Below are 17,878 nucleotides of genomic sequence, written 5' to 3'. Positions count from 1 at the left end.
GAGGATGCAGGCATTTATTCAAGGCATGGCAGTGGCAGGTTAGATGTGTACATAAAAATGCTTTCCGTTTGGCACATTCAAAACCACATTTACAAAAACAGTATTTATAATTCTTTTGAATCAATGAACTGCATTTATTTAGTTAAAAGCTGATTTCCAATGTACCCATAATGAAGCATACTGTTTTTGTTGTAATCGTATGTGATATACAGTACATAATAAAACACTCAAAGGTAGTCTCACTGTAATGATGTGCAACTCACGTCTGCAATTTTCATGAAGCTTAAAAAACCTTTGGGTAAAAATAAATTAACCAATTTTCTTCCATACAATTGCGAAAGCATCAGATAACAAAAACACAGGATATACATTAGCTACATACATTATTTACATAAATTAAAAGCACATCTTCTAAAATCTCCTCCTTTCCTGTAGGATGACCAACTATTTCTTATTCAAAAAACTATGCATAATGTCCATTTCTATTGCCAGTATGGTCTTTTTGTGACCTTGTAATTTGTTGCTACAATCTAAATGACACAAATTCTTAATCCAGAACACGAACACAAAACAATCTGCAAATTTCAAGGTTATGGGTTTAAACCGCTGTGAAAATGCCCAAATCATGACTTTGTTGAAACAATTGTTTTGTTCACCATTTGTCATTATTAGTGTTGAGAGTGTTTTTCTAACACAAGTTTTAGGTGTTTGAGTTTTAAACTTCAGGATTTTGGAAATGCTTTCTACTTCCCTAGAGTGAGACGAACCTGTGGAAACCATTTTTATGTCTCTACGTGCAGTTTGAAGGAAGTTTCTAACTAGCGTTAGCGCAATGACTGGAAGTCTATGGTACTTGGCCCGTGAAACTACCTCTAACTTCCTTCATACTGGATGCAGAGACATAAACATGGTATTCACAAGTTCATCTGACTCTGGGGGTATACAAAACACTTCACTGTTAGTTACTTCTCAGAATCACACAGTGAAAGTATGATAGCTATCAAATATAGGTACATCTCGACTTAACAATTCTTTAAGTTAAGAGACAAAATAAGAAAACAGCTTGTGCTCAGAATAGAAATCTAAACATTTCACTTTTGTATCATCTCATTGACTCCAGAGTTAAGAAAGACAGCAACACTGGCTATGTTACAGTAGTCTGGTTTTAGATCTAAGTACACATGACATTCATACTACTTCTGCAAAGGGAATCCTACACAAATAGCATGGTTTTATTTGTTTGTATACATTTCAGACTAAATTCATTCACTGCACACAGATATTTTTGGTTGGTGTAATATATCAGAGTATCTAAAAGACGCATGTAAAAATCTAGTATTTTTTCCTAAAAATCTGTACTGTAGTAAATGAGGATAGGGTTACAACGTACTAGCTGTGAATACTGGAGAGAGAACACACGATACTGAAGAGCTGAAACCAGGTTTGAGGAAGCAGGAAAGAGGAGGTCCCAGTTAATTCCATGTATTGCCTCCTGTTTCCCCTCTACCCTGAGAACTCCTGTCTGTGATACATGTCTGGATCATAGTATTTGGTGACCACCACTCTGTTGGCAAACTTGCGGCCAGTGAGGGCCTGCATGGCTTTCTGACAGTCTACAGCAGAAACGTACTCCACAAAGATCTGAAACAAAAAAGAACCATCAACCTCATCAGGATCCAAATAGCAAATACATACGTTACTTCAACAACAATTCATACTTCATGTGGTGTATTACAGTTTGTTATTTTGTTCAGACCAATTACTTATGTTTAACAACAGTGAAGAGCAGAGTCTCATTCTGTATTGAATAACCTCAGTTCAACCTTTTACCTTGCCACAGCCAGGGACCCCCACTCCATCGACAGGCCGGGGAATCTCGATGGAGCGCACGCTGCCGTACTTGCAGCACTCCTCACTGATGTCCTCCAGGATCTCCTCGTAGTCCTCGTCGTCCACCAGCTCCTCAGGCATCACCATGTTGAGCAGGCACAGCACCTCCGTGGGCAGCCAAGAGTTCTGAAGTCCCTGCAGCCCAGGCACCTGCAGTGTCACCGGGGTCTCGATGATGGCAGTCTAGGTGGGAGGAAGGAAAACAGGTCAGACAGACGACACATTTAGACTGCTGGTACTCACATTTGTTTCTTGCAATTCAAAATGCACAAGGGAACTGCGCTCACCGGATTGGCGTTTTTGGCCCCCACACTTGCTCTCTGGACGATGAGCTTTTTGTCACCCAGTTGCATGCCATTGAGCCCAGCCACCGCCTGACAAACATACACAGAAACTTTTCAAATATGGAATAGAACCTTAAAAACAAGATTGATTTGACACCAAAATATGATAAACCATAACCATGAGAAAGCATAGCATTTGCTCATCCGTACCTGATCAGTAGCACTGATGTCAACATATTCACAAAAGGCATAACCTTTGGATAGTGACGTGGCACTGTCCTTGACTAGGTTGAAAGCTTTGACTGGTCCGAATGATGTCAAGAGCTCCTTTACCTGCATAACAGATGAAGACAAGCAGAGGCATAAACAGGGTAATATGAATCCACCACATATTCTACTGAATGAATTCTAAGCCTCCATTTAATAGTCATGAGGAGAGAAATCATACCAAGGTGAATGGCCTGGAGAAGTGCAATAAATGACATGGTCAAAGAAAACTAAATATTTGTATCTTGTATTAAATGTTTTTAAATAATTGTAGAACGTTTATCAGTTTCAGTGTGATGAGATTAAGATTGCTTAATTACGAAGCAAATCAATTGTTTGGTAATAATTTGTATATACATACAACGGCTGATGTTTTACAGACAAACTCTATTTAAGTATGACATATACTAAATCCACAATAATCCAGGGAAACTATATATGAGTTTTTTGAAAGAGCCCTGAATGACTGATTTTCTGTATGACAAAACAGATAGACAGCACTGGATTAACAAACTTTGTGTAATGTATTTCATTTTATTCATATTTTACCAGACATTCATTTACTTAACAATAATATAAAGTTATTAAACAGTAATAACACAAGTTGTGCTGAAAATTGTGCACTGACTATAAAATCCAGTACTTATATTTGTTTACTACTTCACCTGAGCTATGAAAATGATGAACCCATCATCAAAGTAAACTGATTGGCTATCACTTCATCTACAAAATGCACTTGTTTCATGACAGTACATCATGTTAACACAGTCTTAACTTTATTTTTAAGGCTGAGAACCACCCCAAAACCTAACATTAATCAGGTATCTGTTTATTGTATCCCACCCCTAACTAATTTAGTCCTTAACGCGTTTCAAAAGAGTGATGGGAGAGAGAGAAAGAGTAGCCAGGAAGGGAACCTGCTGGCTAGGAGTGTATCCGTGGGAGGAACGGAATGTCTTACTTGCCTTGTGTTACATGTTGGCATGGCAGCAGTAGATCAGTACTACTGAACAAATTATGAGCGCAGACTTAACGATCTTACAGGCCCCTAGCTGGGGACAAAGTGGGGGAACAAAAATGAAAGAGCTGTGAGTATCAAAGCAGTAGCAGTGACTGCAAGAGTAAAAAAGAATAAGAAAATAAACATCAGGGTACTGTTTAGAAAGAAATCAGGAGGAATGGAAAGTTAGAATCCAATTCATTTAGTGCACAACAACATTGCAGAACTCTGCCGTTTCCCAATCTATCTGGAACTTGGAGTGAAGATGTAGCAGTCAGAGCTTAATATGTGTTTGGTGTGAGGAATCATGGAATACGGTTGTTGGCGACCATTTGACTTAACCAGGAATTTTACTCAAGCCTACATATTGTGATATCTAGGACATGTTACCTCGCTGCATCTTATGAACTGGACTTTGCTTACCTTTGTCAAATAAGCATGGTTAAAATGAGAAATTAGCATACAGCTGAACAGTTACAATTTTCACTCACTGGAGTACTGATAATCAAGCCTATTAACCACCCCATTCATATACTTATAGCTCCTGCTAGCAGGTGGTCATGCATTTATCCCATTCAAAAGTATGTTTTCATGGGACCATTAGTGACTATAAACTACTTATCTGATAGAGATACTATTGTTATCGCTGAAATCAAGTGAACGAGATTGAAACTGGGTTGATGATTATGCATAAATAATATGTGTAAATATTCATTCACAATTTAGTTCAGTCATGAAATCACTAGCTGAGTTTTTATTCAAACACAGAGCGATTCATGGAGTGAAAAATAATGTGTTCACATTAACTAATGCTAATGAATAATGCTAATGAAATGTAATCTCATGATTGCTAACAGAAGTGTAACAACAAACTGCATAAAAGGAGGAGTTACTGGCATCTTCACAAATATCAGACATAAATACTACATTCATATTTTGATTTCCATACAACACTGGCCAAATTGTAGACACAATGAAAACAGAACCTGAAAAAATATGAATTTTAAGAAAATTGTAATTCAATTGAAGGTCAATTATTCAATGTTTTTCAAACAGAAACTTCTCCTTTGGGTAGGGTGTACATTGTGCTTTGCACAAAAGCACTCTCACACCTGCTGGGTGTGACTGAAGCAAATGCTGTCAGTGCTGAATGTGTTAGTTCTTATAAGCATCTCTACACTACTAAACGCCTGCCATGGACTCAGGGCCAGGGAAAGAGCGTCAGCTACAGTTAAGTTCATACTGTCTACTTTAGGCCAAATGTTATTCCCATTGTTACTCCCTAGTATGTTTATTCACGTGTGCCTATAAGCTTTATTTAGCTCACTGTATCTCAACCAGTGGAGGCTGCTGAGGGGAGGACAGCTCATAATAATGTCTGGAATGGAGTCAATGGAATGGTATCAAACTCCTGGATACCATTCCACTGATTCCGCTCCAGTCATTCCCACAAGCCCGTGCTCCCCAATTACGGTGCCACCAACCTCCTGTGGCCTCAACATGGTTGTAAGTGTAAAGGACAAAGGTCACTTCTCCCCCACCCAACCAGAACACTGTAAGTCTGTCACTTCAGTGACCAGTTCAAGAAAGTAATACAAATGAGAAGGGTAAGGTATGCTTGTGTTGTCAATGTGAAATGACTGTTTGAGTGAAGTACCTGATCATCATTGAGATAGTTGGGTAGGCCTCCAATAAACAGTTTATGTGGGGAGTCTGGTACCACTGTGGACACGACACCTACAGAGACAAAAACAACAATAAAACACGTTCAACTGCAATATACCTGTACTGTAACTGATATCTACTGGTGCTATGAATGTGAACTACATAACTAAGAAAGCATGTTGCCACTGTACAAACCTGGGACATGAAAAGCAGGTTGCTCTGAAATGCCAGGTAGAGGCCGGTAGTCATGTGGTCGTCTCATCTTCAACGACTGACCTTGGAAAATGATTCCATCGAAAGCCATGGCCTGTGTGGTCTCATCGACAGACCGAAACTGGAGAGGAAGATGCCAAACAGGGAGTTAGACAGTTTTAGTAAGTTATGCAAGGCAACTAATGTTACACACCAACATATACAGAAGAGAGAGGACACAAGGCAACCTACCTCTAGGAATGCAAAGTTTTTCTCCTGATTTATCTGCACAGCAAGCATAGGGACGCTAGGGGCTGGCGATAGGCCTGCAAGCCTCATTTGGGCATTGAAGAACTCTGCCATGGACTCCTAAAAACATAAATAAATAAAAGGAAAAAATAACAGCTGAAACCCATACAGTAACTGCAAAAATACCTTGAAATACGATGTTGTCACTTCAATGTGCAAGACAACGTAAGTCCTCTGGGAAGTTTACCTCTGTCACACCAAAGGGTATATTGCCAACATAGAGACGTCGAGCCTGCCTAGTCATCTGACTGCCAACTATGGGCACTTGGGTGGGTGTTACTGCCAACCCACTAGTGGCAGATGATGCCAGCAGGGCTATTGTGGGTATCTGCCCAGCCGCTGAAGGGAAAAGTAGAGAGTAAGAGAAACTTCACACAACCTTGGTAACTGGCACTGTTCTTGACAATTAATTCTTACATGTATGAACTTAACAGGAAATAAATAAAACAGGGGAACATTACAGTGGGATATTAGCCACTTAACAGGCAAAGAGAAGCTGACAGATACCTTGCATAGCTTTGTACTGCAATGGTGTGATGTGTTCAAAGCCAGGGGGAGGCACATCCCAGTATCTGCAGGTCCTTTTCCTCCTTGTTCTTCGTGGAGAATAGCTGAGTAAACAGAATACATGTTGGCTCATTGTTGGCAAAGGTAACACTGAAAAGGCAATACCTTAGTATACCTGACATGCTGTCAGTGAGTGGCTCCAGGTACTGTACCAGGGGCTAAATACTCACCTGTGCTTCTTGTGATCCCGCGAGGTGCTCCTCTGCTCCCGGCTCTTCCTGTCTCTACTGCGGCTTCGCTTCTCTCGGCTCCGGTTGCCCCGGTCTTTGCTCCAGCTGCGATGTTTCTCACTGCGGCTCTGGGACCCACTGCCGCTCCTCTTCTTGCGTCTCTCCTTCTCTCTCTCTATGTGGGTGGGAAGAGAAAGGATGGAACATAAGCCAAGCTTTTGGTAGCTATATACAATCATGCTTCAGCATCATTAAGCACAGTGGGTCACTTTAATACACCTGACATACCTAACATGCAGAGAGGGGTTGGAATAAGCTAGTATGAACTCTTGAATAAACTTAATTTGATCGGGGTAAAATACACAGAAGCTGCTTCCAGCTATGTGAATAGATTTGACAGAAATAAGTTCATAACATTCCAGTGGGATGCTTATTATGGACCAAGATATAGCTAACCTACCTGCAAGCTGACCAAGCAAACGCAATTGTTCAGTCAGTCTGGGATAGCTAGCTTGATTATCTTGGTAACTAGCTAGCTAAGTAACTCTAGATGGCTAGTGCAATAGATCAGTGAGTGCATCTAGATATCTGGTGCAGCTATAGTTAGCTAGTTAACTAACTATCAATTTAGCTAGGTAACGTCAGATAAGCTAATTCACTCGAACTATAGCCATGCCATGTTTGCTAATCAATAAATTGAGTGGCTAATGGTTAAATTAGCTAGCTAGTCAAATAGGCTCCATCTGCATATAGCAGGACTAGCTCTTTTAGCAAAGCTATCTAGCTAACTTGACAACTAGCCACATAACCACAGCGATGCATGCTAGTTAGCTAGCTAATGTTAGTTAGCTATCTAAAAGCTTCTAGATAGCTAGAACCATTGCAACACATCCAAAACTGAAAGCTGAAATAAAATGGGAAATCACCCTGTCGGTTCTCGCTCAGCTGTTTTTCGAATTCCTCAAAATCAGCCATGATTAATGCAATATTTTAAACCGATGATATTCTGTATCTGCCTGACTGCCTTGACGGATCAGACTTGGCTGTCCAGTCCAGCTAGCTGTAATTGCACAGTGCTGTAGTAGACGGCTCCATGGATTTTTCCAGTCGCCCAGTCAAACTGAAGAGCTACCCATTCCACAGAGTGATAGAACATAGCTACACAGCAGCAACCCAGATGAGAGAGTATCCAAACATTCCAAGAGTGTGCAGATCTGGGAATATCGTAGCAAGGGGAGCGTTCAAGAGCAATCACACTTTGTAGAGTTTTAGTCAACCCTGTAATCGTAATCAATATGAGAAACTGAATGCCACGTGAGGATTAATTAGTAAAAAGATGAGAAGACAGCAACATGTTTTCTCTACAACACTTATAATAAAGCTTATTTGATATAGGTTGGAGATGGAGACATTGGGTCAACATTTGGCATGGAATAAGACAGCTCAAATAAACTGTGAAGCTGACAAAACAATGCATGCATGTGTGTGTGTGTGCAGGGCTGGACTGCACATCTGGGGCCGATGTGCCATGAGACTTAGAGAAAATCTTCAATTTTTAAAGCATTTTTTTTTACTATTCTATATATTTTGCCATGGCTAATGACATGTTCATTTGCTATCTGGGGGGCCCTCAACCGATGTGTTCATAATATGCTATCTGGGGGGCCCGACCTCCAGGCTGCTCTCAATGCCCCAAAATAAAATTATAATATTAACTTTTCTTTTGGGGGGAGGGGAGGGGTGGAGTCCCCTGGAGGTCGGGGCCCCATGGCACGTGCCCTGCATACCCGTTTGGTAAGCCGGCCCTGTGTGTGTATGTGTCTGTCTTTCTGTCTGTGTGTGTAGGCTATGCATGCTCACTGGTACATCTGTGTGAGTGTGTGTGATTCAGTTTATTTTCTATGCCATATCCTTGCTTTGTGGTGCACTAAATGAAAACAGAGCTAAATAGAGCAGGGCCTTAGCAATGGGACACCATCTCCCCCACCTCCTCTGCCTCCTGGAGGTGTGAGCTGCCTTGCCATGCTAAACATAATGAAAGACTCTGTAACATGTAACAAACGTTTAAACATGTCTGTGGTTTACCCCCTCTAATTGTAATGGTTACAGAGCACGGAGATGCTCTAGTTAATGTCTACCTACTCTGACATTTATCTATTTCTTTGTATACAACATGCATGGAAAATTACTGACTCAGCTGTGCGCTATTAAAAGAGCTCAAATCCCAAAGTATTGCCGGGGGGGGGGGGGGGGGCGGGGGGACGACGACGACTGCTGGTCAGAGCTACACTCTGAATGGGCTGGGGCTGGGAACATTGTCCCAAATGAGAAGACCTAACCAGGAATACTAGCAGACATCTTTCCACCAGAGGTCTAGCCAACCCAAACCGTAAGTGGCGGTTGTGTGAAATGTATCAAACCATACCATAGGGGTGAAATGGAGACAGTCAGCCAATGACACCCGGCCAGGACAGTATTTGCACGTTTTGTGTTGAGACACAGGGAAACTTGTTACTGTAACTGTATAGTTCCATGTTCTGATTTCATTGTAGTTGTGAGGGATGGCAGGATAACATCTATGATTACGGTCTTTAGTTTTTTTCACATTGTGTCTTTATTGCATTTGTTACATCCATGTTATTCTTGGATCTATTAAGTTTATCTTGCAGTTGTGCTGATGTTACCGTACAGCTTTTGAAAATAACGTTGCTATAGTATTTTTAGGTTAGGGGATATTTGGAGCCTCCCTTTGGACAGACACACACTGTACAGTACATGATAAACTGTGGCTTAAGTGCTATTACAACACCCAGTAGAACAAAAACTGTGGACCAATCACACTTAAACTGTAATGGGACAAACTGGGATTGTCGTATGTGGTTATTGCAAAGATATAGTAATCTGAGGAGAGAAAGTCACTGTAAAGTGACTGTATCTTATACTGTATGAATGAACTATGAAATGTTGAGTCACCTTGACTGTCTGACATATTCGGTATGCTTCACATTGACGCTGTCCTAACTAAAGATGGGTTTCACTTTGCCCTTTGTGATAATTTGAGGTCATGTATCAAGGAGTATGTTTAGCTCCTTCTGATGAAACAACCAGACAGCATTTATTAGAGGGATCATAAGCTCTATCTTTTAACTTGCTCTGTCACTACAGTACATGGTCAATATCTGTCTCTTCTGTGTCCATTTCAGAGTTATAAGAGTAACTAAAGGCTTAAAGGCCCAGTGCATTCAAAATGTGATTTTTCTGTATTTTATATACATTTCCACACTATGAGGTTTGAATAATACTGTGAAATTTTGAACATGATGATAACACCCTTTAAGTGTAAGAGCTGTTTGAAAGGACTACCTGAAATATCAGCCTGTTTTGGTGGGATGGAGTTGACATCACCAGTTGGTAAATTAGCTAATAGACCAATAAGAAAGAGAGCTCCAACACTCTCAGCCAATAACACCTAATTTTCAGTTTTCCCCTCCAACTCTGACCACTCCCAGTCAGTCCTAGCTAAATTCTTATTTGAGAAATGTCTCTTTTCTAAAAAGCATTTTTTCTTCTTTTTGACCATTTTAATTGAAAACAATCACAGTAAGGTACTAATTGTTGCCAGAAATGATTTGATATTGAGATCAAAACATCTGCATTGGACCTTTAACGGTTGTCTTTAACAGGGTCTTTTGGATACCAAAATCATGGACCTGGAATATCTGTTGGTATGAAATACATTTTTGAGAATGTTCAATATTCTTACATTTTAGTCATTTAGCAGACGCTCTTATCCAGAGCGACTTACAATAGTGAATACATACATTTCATTTTCATTTCATGCATTTTTTTTTTGTACCAGCCCCCCGTGGGAATCGAACCCACAACCCTGGTGTTGCACACACCATGCTCTACCAACTGAGCCACAGGGAAGGCCACACTATTCTCACTTTGATTATATAATCACCCATAGAATTTGAATTGAATTCTTATTCTATGTAATCACTCCTCATCCATTAGTCAATCCATTGATTATTGATTCATCTTGAACATGCTTTCATCATATCATATAATGGACTGTAGACCAATGTGTATTTCTATAAGAATGCACTGCATACTTCCGAACAATACATTTACTGCCTGTATTTTTAATTCAAAACTATCAAGTTCTCACTAAACACTAAAACATAGCACTATATGCTACTGAAAATGATATTCCCATTGGTCTTTTCCAGAGTATGGACCCAGCTGCTATTCTGCTGGTGCCTGTTGTGGTGGTGGTAACAGCAGCGGTTATTTTCCTGCACAGTCTGGTGCTCAAGTTCTTGTCCACAGCAACGGTACGCAACAAGGTGGTCGTGATAACAGATGCCTTAACAGGACTGGGAAAGGGTAAATCCTTTGTTTTGATTTTGAAAAACAAAGCTCAGATATAAAGTGTACGTAGAAAACTGTTATTACATTGTTACTAAAACAGTATTCTGTCTGTAAATGTATTAATCTAAACCTTTGCAGAATGTGCAAAGTTGTTTCACGAGGGAGGAGCTAGAGTCATCCTTTGCGGAAAAACTTGGGGAAAACTTGAAGGTTTTGCTGATAACCTGACTAGCGCTGCAGACCCTAAATTAGTAAGTATGTCATAACTCTTAAACCCAACAGAGCAATTATATGGTCTTTATATGCCTGATGCAAAGTTTAGTTTTATTAGCATTTATATGAATATGCATAAATTGTAAAGTGATCATGAATATCCTAAAGATTAATAACCATATATTACGATAATTTGGTCCTGCATCATTGTGAAATCCTCTTTCCCTTTCCTAGACCTTCCCTCCTAAGCTTGTGCTGGTGGATTTTGGTGACATGAACAGCATGCCAGATGTGATCGCAGAGACGCTGGAGTGTTATGGCTGTGTGGATGTGCTCATTCTCAACAGCAACCTTAAAGTCAAGGCCCCAGTACAGAGCACATCACTGAAGATGGACAAGCTAGTTATGGACAATAACTACTTTGGCCCTATCACATTGGCTAAGGGTACTATATCACAACAGAGCATAATTGAACTCAGTTAAAAGGAATTTGAGTTTGAGAGTTGTGTTACATTGGTCCCTTCTGTAGGTTTTCTGCCATCCATGATGTCGAGGAGGACTGGCCATGTGATTCTGGTCAACAGCATCCAGGGCAAGCTGGCAATGCCTTTCCGTGCCACTTGTGAGTTGTCATTTTCATACCGACAGTAGGCCTACTTCTGAATGTAGTTTGATGAAGTTTAAATGAACAGGTATTCAGATGTACAGTATGAGTTCCCTCAATAATAAAACAATTGTATGAGCGGGAGATCAGGGTCTGAATTTGGCTTCTGCTGGGTTTCAGATGCTGCCTCTAAGCATGCGGTCCAAGCCTTCTTTGACTGTCTGCGGGCTGAGGTCCAGGAGTATGGCATCTCTGTCAGCACTGTCAACCACACCTTCATCATCTCCCCTCCACCTGGGGAAAAGACCAAGAAGTCCATCTGGTCAAGTAAGCTGCTGTCTCAGTTGATGATCTTAAAACTGTGTGTTGTGTTGGTCTGACTACTCTAACCAACCTTATCCTGCCCCCCCTCCCAGTCTTCTCCAAACAGAAGGTTATGGGCATCACACCAGTAGAGGCTGCCAATGAGATCCTGAAGATTCTGAACAGCAAGAAGAGAGAGGTGGTTATGGCTCACTCCCTCCCCAAGATGGCCATCTATGCCAGATCCCTTTTCCCAAATGTATTTTTCGCTGTGATGGCTGCAGGAGTGAATAATGCTGCAGGAGTGAATAATATTGCAGCTTTAGCAGACTCAGAGGAGCTGTAGTCAACATAGAATTGGATTGGCACTGGATTCTGGATACACACCACATACACCTGGGGATAAGATGATGTGTTGGGCCAACACTTATTACTGTCAAATATGGAGGACCAGCTGAGACCGGAATGAAAAGAGAAGAAGACAAAACGATTATTGAAATGTTAGAATGTTTTCAATGCTGAATGGACACAGGTGACTGAAAAAGATGTTAGAAAAATGTTTACTTGGAAACTAAAATAACTTGGGTAGCTCATAAGGTACACAACTTGCTTCAGTAGAACTGTCATATAGCAGAAATGAGGGAAACTGTTGTTTGTGTTATTGGGAACCGTATATTAGGCCTACTGAGCCTAGAAATAAACCTTGTTTTGACCTCTGTCTCCTTGTCTTTACCTTTCATAATATATGTAACATTGGTAAAGAGACCACTTTGTAGCCTACAGATGGAATTGAAGACTCATAATTGTATTTTGTGACAGAGGTGGATGGTAATTTAATTACAATCTCAACTCATTATAGTCATGAAGTAACTATTTTACGCCGGCTAGTGGGCATCAATGGAATTGCATTGGGAAAGATGGCGCACAGCCAAGAGCGAGAACTGACTCTTGAACAAGAAAATCGATATGGCTTCACGAAAATTGATTTTTCGCGTCTATGCATTGAACAGCACACCTCATTCTGTAAAGGTTTTGAATACTCATGTCTGCCTTTAGTGTATTGAGTCCTAATAGCGACTTGACAGTAAAACATGACCGACACAACCTCTGCTTTTCTATCAACCTGGACGGCGAAGGTGAGCGTGGAACAGAGCAGGGATTGCCATTTACAACCAGGGGGTTATAGTAACTCGAGGCCGGTGTTCATGCATGGCCCACTTGGGAACGTTCCTAATTAGGAACGCATGACTGCAGGGAATATAATATGTTACACGTATAAATAACATTTTACTCTCTTGGCACAGGACAACAGGATAGCGCGGTGCTACGCTACAATTTTACGAGCAAGAAGGAGGTAGATCTATTGTCAACTTATGTACCTGAGTCTTTCAGGGGCAAATGTGTTACAGCTCTTCTGTCAAAGGTAAACTGTCATGACTATGGAATCCCATTTCCTCCACCCCCCAAAAATGTAAAGGCCCAGTGAAGTCAAAAACGTGTTTTACTGTGTTTTATATATATTTCCACACAGGTTTGAATAATACTGTGAAATTTTGAAAATTATGATAATGCCCTTTTAGTGTAAGAACAGTTTGAAATGTCATTCTGTTTTGGTGGGGTGGAGTTTTGGCCTGCCTGGTGACATCAACAGGCGGTAAATTAGTTAATAGTCCAATTAAATATTGTTCCAAACTACTCTGCCAATAACAACTCGTTCTCAGTTTTTCCCTCCCTACTCAGACCACTCCCAGACAGTCCTAGCAAAATTATTGCTTGAGAAATTGCTCTTTGCTATTTGAAAACAATTTTGAAAACAATCACTGTAAGGTACTTAATTGTTACCCAGCAATGATTTGATATTGAGAATTTAAAAAACGTCTGCATTTGACCTTAGAAAATTATTATACTATCTAAACATTTCTAGGTAGTATCTACAAATTTTGAGATACGTAAGTCAACATTTTGAGATACTTTTTTTCTAACCTTAATTTAACTAGGCAAGTCAATTAATAACAAATTCTTATTTACAATAACGGCCTACCAAGAGGCCAAAGGTCTCCTGTGGGGATAGGGCCTAACTTTAAATGTAGGACAAAACACATATCTGTCACAGTTGTCGTAAGGAGTGGACCAAAATGCAGCGGGTATATTGATCATCTTCTTTACTTTATTAAAGAAAAAAAACTTAAACAAAACAAACGACGAAAACAGTCCCGTAAGGTGCACAGACTATACAGGAAACAACCACCCACAAACACAAGTGAAAAACGAACACACTTAAATATGGCCTCCAATTAGAGACAACAACAACCAGCTGCCTCTAATTGGAGGTCATTGAAAAACTCAACATAGAAATAGAAAACTAGAATAAACATAGAAATAGAAAATATAGAACATAAATCAAAAACCCTTGAAACACACAAAACAAACCCCCCCTGCCACGCCCTGACCAAACTACAATAACAACTAACCCCTTTTACTGGTCAGGACATGAAAATATCATGACAAAAGAGACACCACAACACTACATAAAGAGAGACATAAGACAACAACATAAAATTGCAGGAACAAGACAATACATGGTAGCAGCACAACATGACAACCACACATGGCAGCAGCACAACATGGTAGCAGCACAAACATGGTACAAACATTGTTAGGCACAGACAACAGCACAAAGGGCAAAAAGGTAGAGACAACAATACATCACACGAAGTGTCAGTAAGTGTCCATGATTGAGTCTTTGAATGTAGAGATGGAGATAAAACTGTCCAGTTTGAGTGTTTGTTGCAGCTCTTTCCAGTCGCTAGCTGCAGCGAACTGAAAAGACTAGCGACCCAGGGATGAGTGTGCTTTGGGGACCTTTAACAGAATGTGACTGGCAGAACGGGTGTTGTATGTGGAGGATGAGAGTTGCAGTACGTATCTCAGATAGGGGGGAGTGAGGTCTAACAGGGTTTTATAAATAAGCATCATCCAGTGGGTCTTGCGCCGGGTATACAGAGATGACCAGTTTACAAAGGAGTATAGCGTGCAGTGATGTGTCCTATAAAATGTTGAGATATTAAGTCCTCACCCTAGGGAGGACTCCTGGTCATTTACACAGACACAGAGACAACAACTGTGAGTGGTCAATAGAGCTAACGTGCTGAGCTTGCTTTATGCAGGGTTGCATCATGTAGGACTTTGCATCTGTAATTAAAAAGTTAATCACACAACAAACCATCGCTATTGTGTTGATTGATTAATTGCAGTCAATCATTTTGGATTGAAAAGGTCTATGTAGCTTAGCCGCACAAAGTTCGAATATAAATCAAATTTGATCACATTCATATTATCTCTTAACAGAAATAAATGGGCCTATATTTAATATATAATTTAGGTTGTAAATACATAGCTTAGGCTATAAATACATGACGTTACTGCTTTGCTTCCTTTGCCCAGAGGGAATCAGAGTGCTTAGGCTTCTCTAGGCTACCTGCAGCTGTGGTTGTTATCAGTAACCTACAGTTGATCAGTTTGTGCTCAAGTTGACAGATGGAAATCACCACACAATGCTACAAATAAATAAACATGGCGCGGCAGGTAGCCTAGTGGTTAGAGCATTAGGCCAGTAACCGAAAGGTTGTTCTGCCCCTGAACAAGGCAGTTAACCCACTGTTCTTAGGCCGTCATTGTAAATAATAATTTGTTCTTAACTGACTTGCCTAGTTAAATAAAGGTTAAATGTAAAATATATATATATATTTTTTATAGCCTCAAGGCATACCACGTCAAGTGGGCTTTGAACACCAAAGGATCCAATTCAGGAAAGTCGTATTCTTGAATGTAATGCTGGTGCATTACCGTCGCTCTGATATCTTTCTGGCTGCTCTTTGGTGTTCAAAGTGGTGCTTGACGTGGTATGCCTTGAGGCTATACAGAGGTATTATTTACCATCTCTACATTTTAGATAGTATTGACTTTTTATTATGTGGGTGGGAATTGGCTTCCATACGTGACTCATGATGTCTGTGGTAACAATAAAATAGTTGCATGTTTGATCATATTTTTTAATTGCAATATTATTATTATTATTTGTTAATATATTTGAACCATTCTCTCCTCTATTCAGGCTGCCATGAATTTTCTGGTGGAAGAAAACCTCAAAGCCCATATATCTTGTTGGTATATTAAGAAATATGTTGAGGAAACCCCACTTCTTGGTTATAAGGATCTTATTACACTGCTCAAAAAAATAAAGGGAACACTAAAATAACACATCCTAGATCTGAATGAATGAAATAATCTTATTAAATATTTTTTTCTTTACATAGTTGAATGTGCTGACAACAAAATCACACAAAAATAATCAATGGAAATCCAATTTATCAACCCATGGACGTCTGGATTTGGAGTCACACTCAAAATGAAAGTGGAAAACCACACTACAGGCTGATCCAACTTTGATGTAATGTCCTTAAAACAAGTCAAAATGAAGCTCAGTAGTGTGTGTGGCCTCCACGTGCCTGTGTGACCTCCCTACAACGCCTGGGCATGCTCCTGATGAGGTGGCGGATGGTCTCCTGAGGGATCTCCTCCCAGACCTGGACTAAAGCATCCGCCAACTCCTGGACAGTCTGTGGTGGAATGTGGCGTTGGTGGATAGAGCGAGTCATGATGTCCCAGATGTGCTCAATTGGATTCAGGTCTGGGGAACGGGTGGGCCAGTCCATAGCATCAATGCCTTCCTCTTGCAGGAACTGCTGACACACTCCAGCCACATGAGGTCTAGCATTGTCTTGCATTAGGAGGAACCCAGGGCCAACCGCACCAGTATATGGTCTCACAAGGGGTCTGAGGATCTCATCTCGGTAACTAATGGCAGTCAGGCTACCTCTGGCGAGCCCATGGAGGGCTGTGCGGCCCCCCAAAGAAATGCCACCCCACACCATGACTGACCCACCGCCAAACCGGTCATGCTGGAGGATGTTGCAGGCAGCAGAACATTCTCCACGGCATCTCCAGACTCTGTCACGTCTGTCACATGTGCTCAGTGTGAACCTGCTTTCATCTGTGAAGAGCACAGGGCGCCAGTGGCGAATTTGCCAATCTTGGTGTTCTCTGGCAAATGCCAAACGTCCTGCACGGTGTTGAGCAGACACATGCACATTTGAGCAGACACATTTGTGGCCTGCTGGAGATCATTTTGCAGGGCTCTGGCAGTGCTCCTCCTGCTCCTCCTTGCACAAAGGCGGAGGTAGCGGTCCTGCTGCTGGGTTGTTGCCCTCCTACGGCCTCCTCCACGTCTCCTGATGTACTGGCCTGTCTCCTGGTAGCGCCTTCATGCTCTGGACACTACGCTGACAGACACAGCAAACCTTCTTGCCACAGCTCGCATTGATGTGCCATCCTGGATGAGCTGCACTACCTGAGCCACTTGTGTGGGTTGTAGACTCCGTCTCATGCTATCACTAGAGTGAAAGCACCGCCAGCATTCAAAAGTGACCAAAACATCAGCCAGGAAGCATAGGAACTGAAAAGTGGTCTTTGGTCACCACCTGCAGAACCACTCCTTTATTGGGGGTGTCTTGCTAATTGCCTATAATTTCCACCTGTTGTCTATTCCATTTGCACAACAGCATGTGAAATCAGTGTTGCTTCCTAAGTGGACAGTTTGATTTCATAGAAGTGTGGTTGACTTGGAGTTACATTGTGTTGTTAAAGTGTTCCCTTTATTTTTTTGAGCAGTGTATATTCTGAATAAGCTGCATCCTTGATGAATAGTGGTTGGAAAGAATGGTAATTGTAAAAATATACAAAATACTTAAAAATAATGTATTCAGTATATACAGTACTAGTCAAAAGTTTAGACACACCAACTCATTCAAGGGTTTTTCTTTATTTTTACAATTTTCTACATGGTAGAATAATAATGAAGAGAATCAAAACTATGAAATAACACATATGGAGCCATGTAGTAACCAAAAAGGTTTTAAACAAATCTAAATATATTTTAGATTTTAGATTCTTCAAGGTAGCCTTCATGACAGCTGACAGA

The 17,878-nt window shown here is 40.8% G+C and overlaps 2 protein-coding genes across 3 annotated transcripts; one reads left to right on the top strand and one right to left on the bottom strand.

Annotated features, from left to right (window-relative positions):
* Positions 1–7,499, bottom strand: LOC106595233 (splicing factor U2AF 65 kDa subunit). The gene is made up of 12 exons (XM_045715249.2): positions 7,271–7,499; positions 6,345–6,519; positions 6,115–6,218; positions 5,795–5,946; positions 5,551–5,667; positions 5,302–5,440; positions 5,083–5,178; positions 4,671–4,690; positions 2,385–2,507; positions 2,178–2,264; positions 1,831–2,073; positions 1–1,641 (listed from the first exon to the last, which is right to left on the bottom strand). Exons 1-12 carry the CDS (start codon positions 7,317–7,319, stop codon positions 1,504–1,506), a joined length of 1,443 nt encoding a protein of 480 aa, XP_045571205.1. The 5' UTR covers positions 7,320–7,499; the 3' UTR covers positions 1–1,503.
* Positions 7,500–8,602: 1,103 nt separating this feature from the next.
* LOC106595232 (dehydrogenase/reductase SDR family member 7C-B) lies at positions 8,603–12,550 on the top strand. 2 transcript variants are annotated; one of them, XM_045715247.2, is made up of 8 exons: positions 8,626–8,733; positions 10,028–10,069; positions 10,577–10,733; positions 10,857–10,969; positions 11,166–11,376; positions 11,461–11,553; positions 11,716–11,862; positions 11,952–12,550. In XM_045715247.2, exons 2-8 carry the CDS (start codon positions 10,049–10,051, stop codon positions 12,182–12,184), a joined length of 975 nt encoding a protein of 324 aa, XP_045571203.1. In that variant the 5' UTR covers positions 8,626–8,733; positions 10,028–10,048; the 3' UTR covers positions 12,185–12,550. The 2 variants fall into 2 exon arrangements, with proteins under 2 accessions (XP_045571204.1, XP_045571203.1); XM_045715248.2 differs by lacking the exon at positions 10,028–10,069 and having other exon boundaries at positions 8,603–8,733.
* Positions 12,551–17,878: the final 5,328 nt, after the last annotated feature.

The sequence above is a fragment of the Salmo salar genome, chromosome 03, assembly GCF_965601325.2.
Source record: "Salmo salar chromosome 03, fSalSal1, whole genome shotgun sequence".
In the NCBI taxonomy this organism is placed as follows: domain Eukaryota; kingdom Metazoa; phylum Chordata; class Actinopteri; order Salmoniformes; family Salmonidae; genus Salmo; species Salmo salar.
This window is presented reverse-complemented; position numbering and strand designations above follow the sequence as displayed.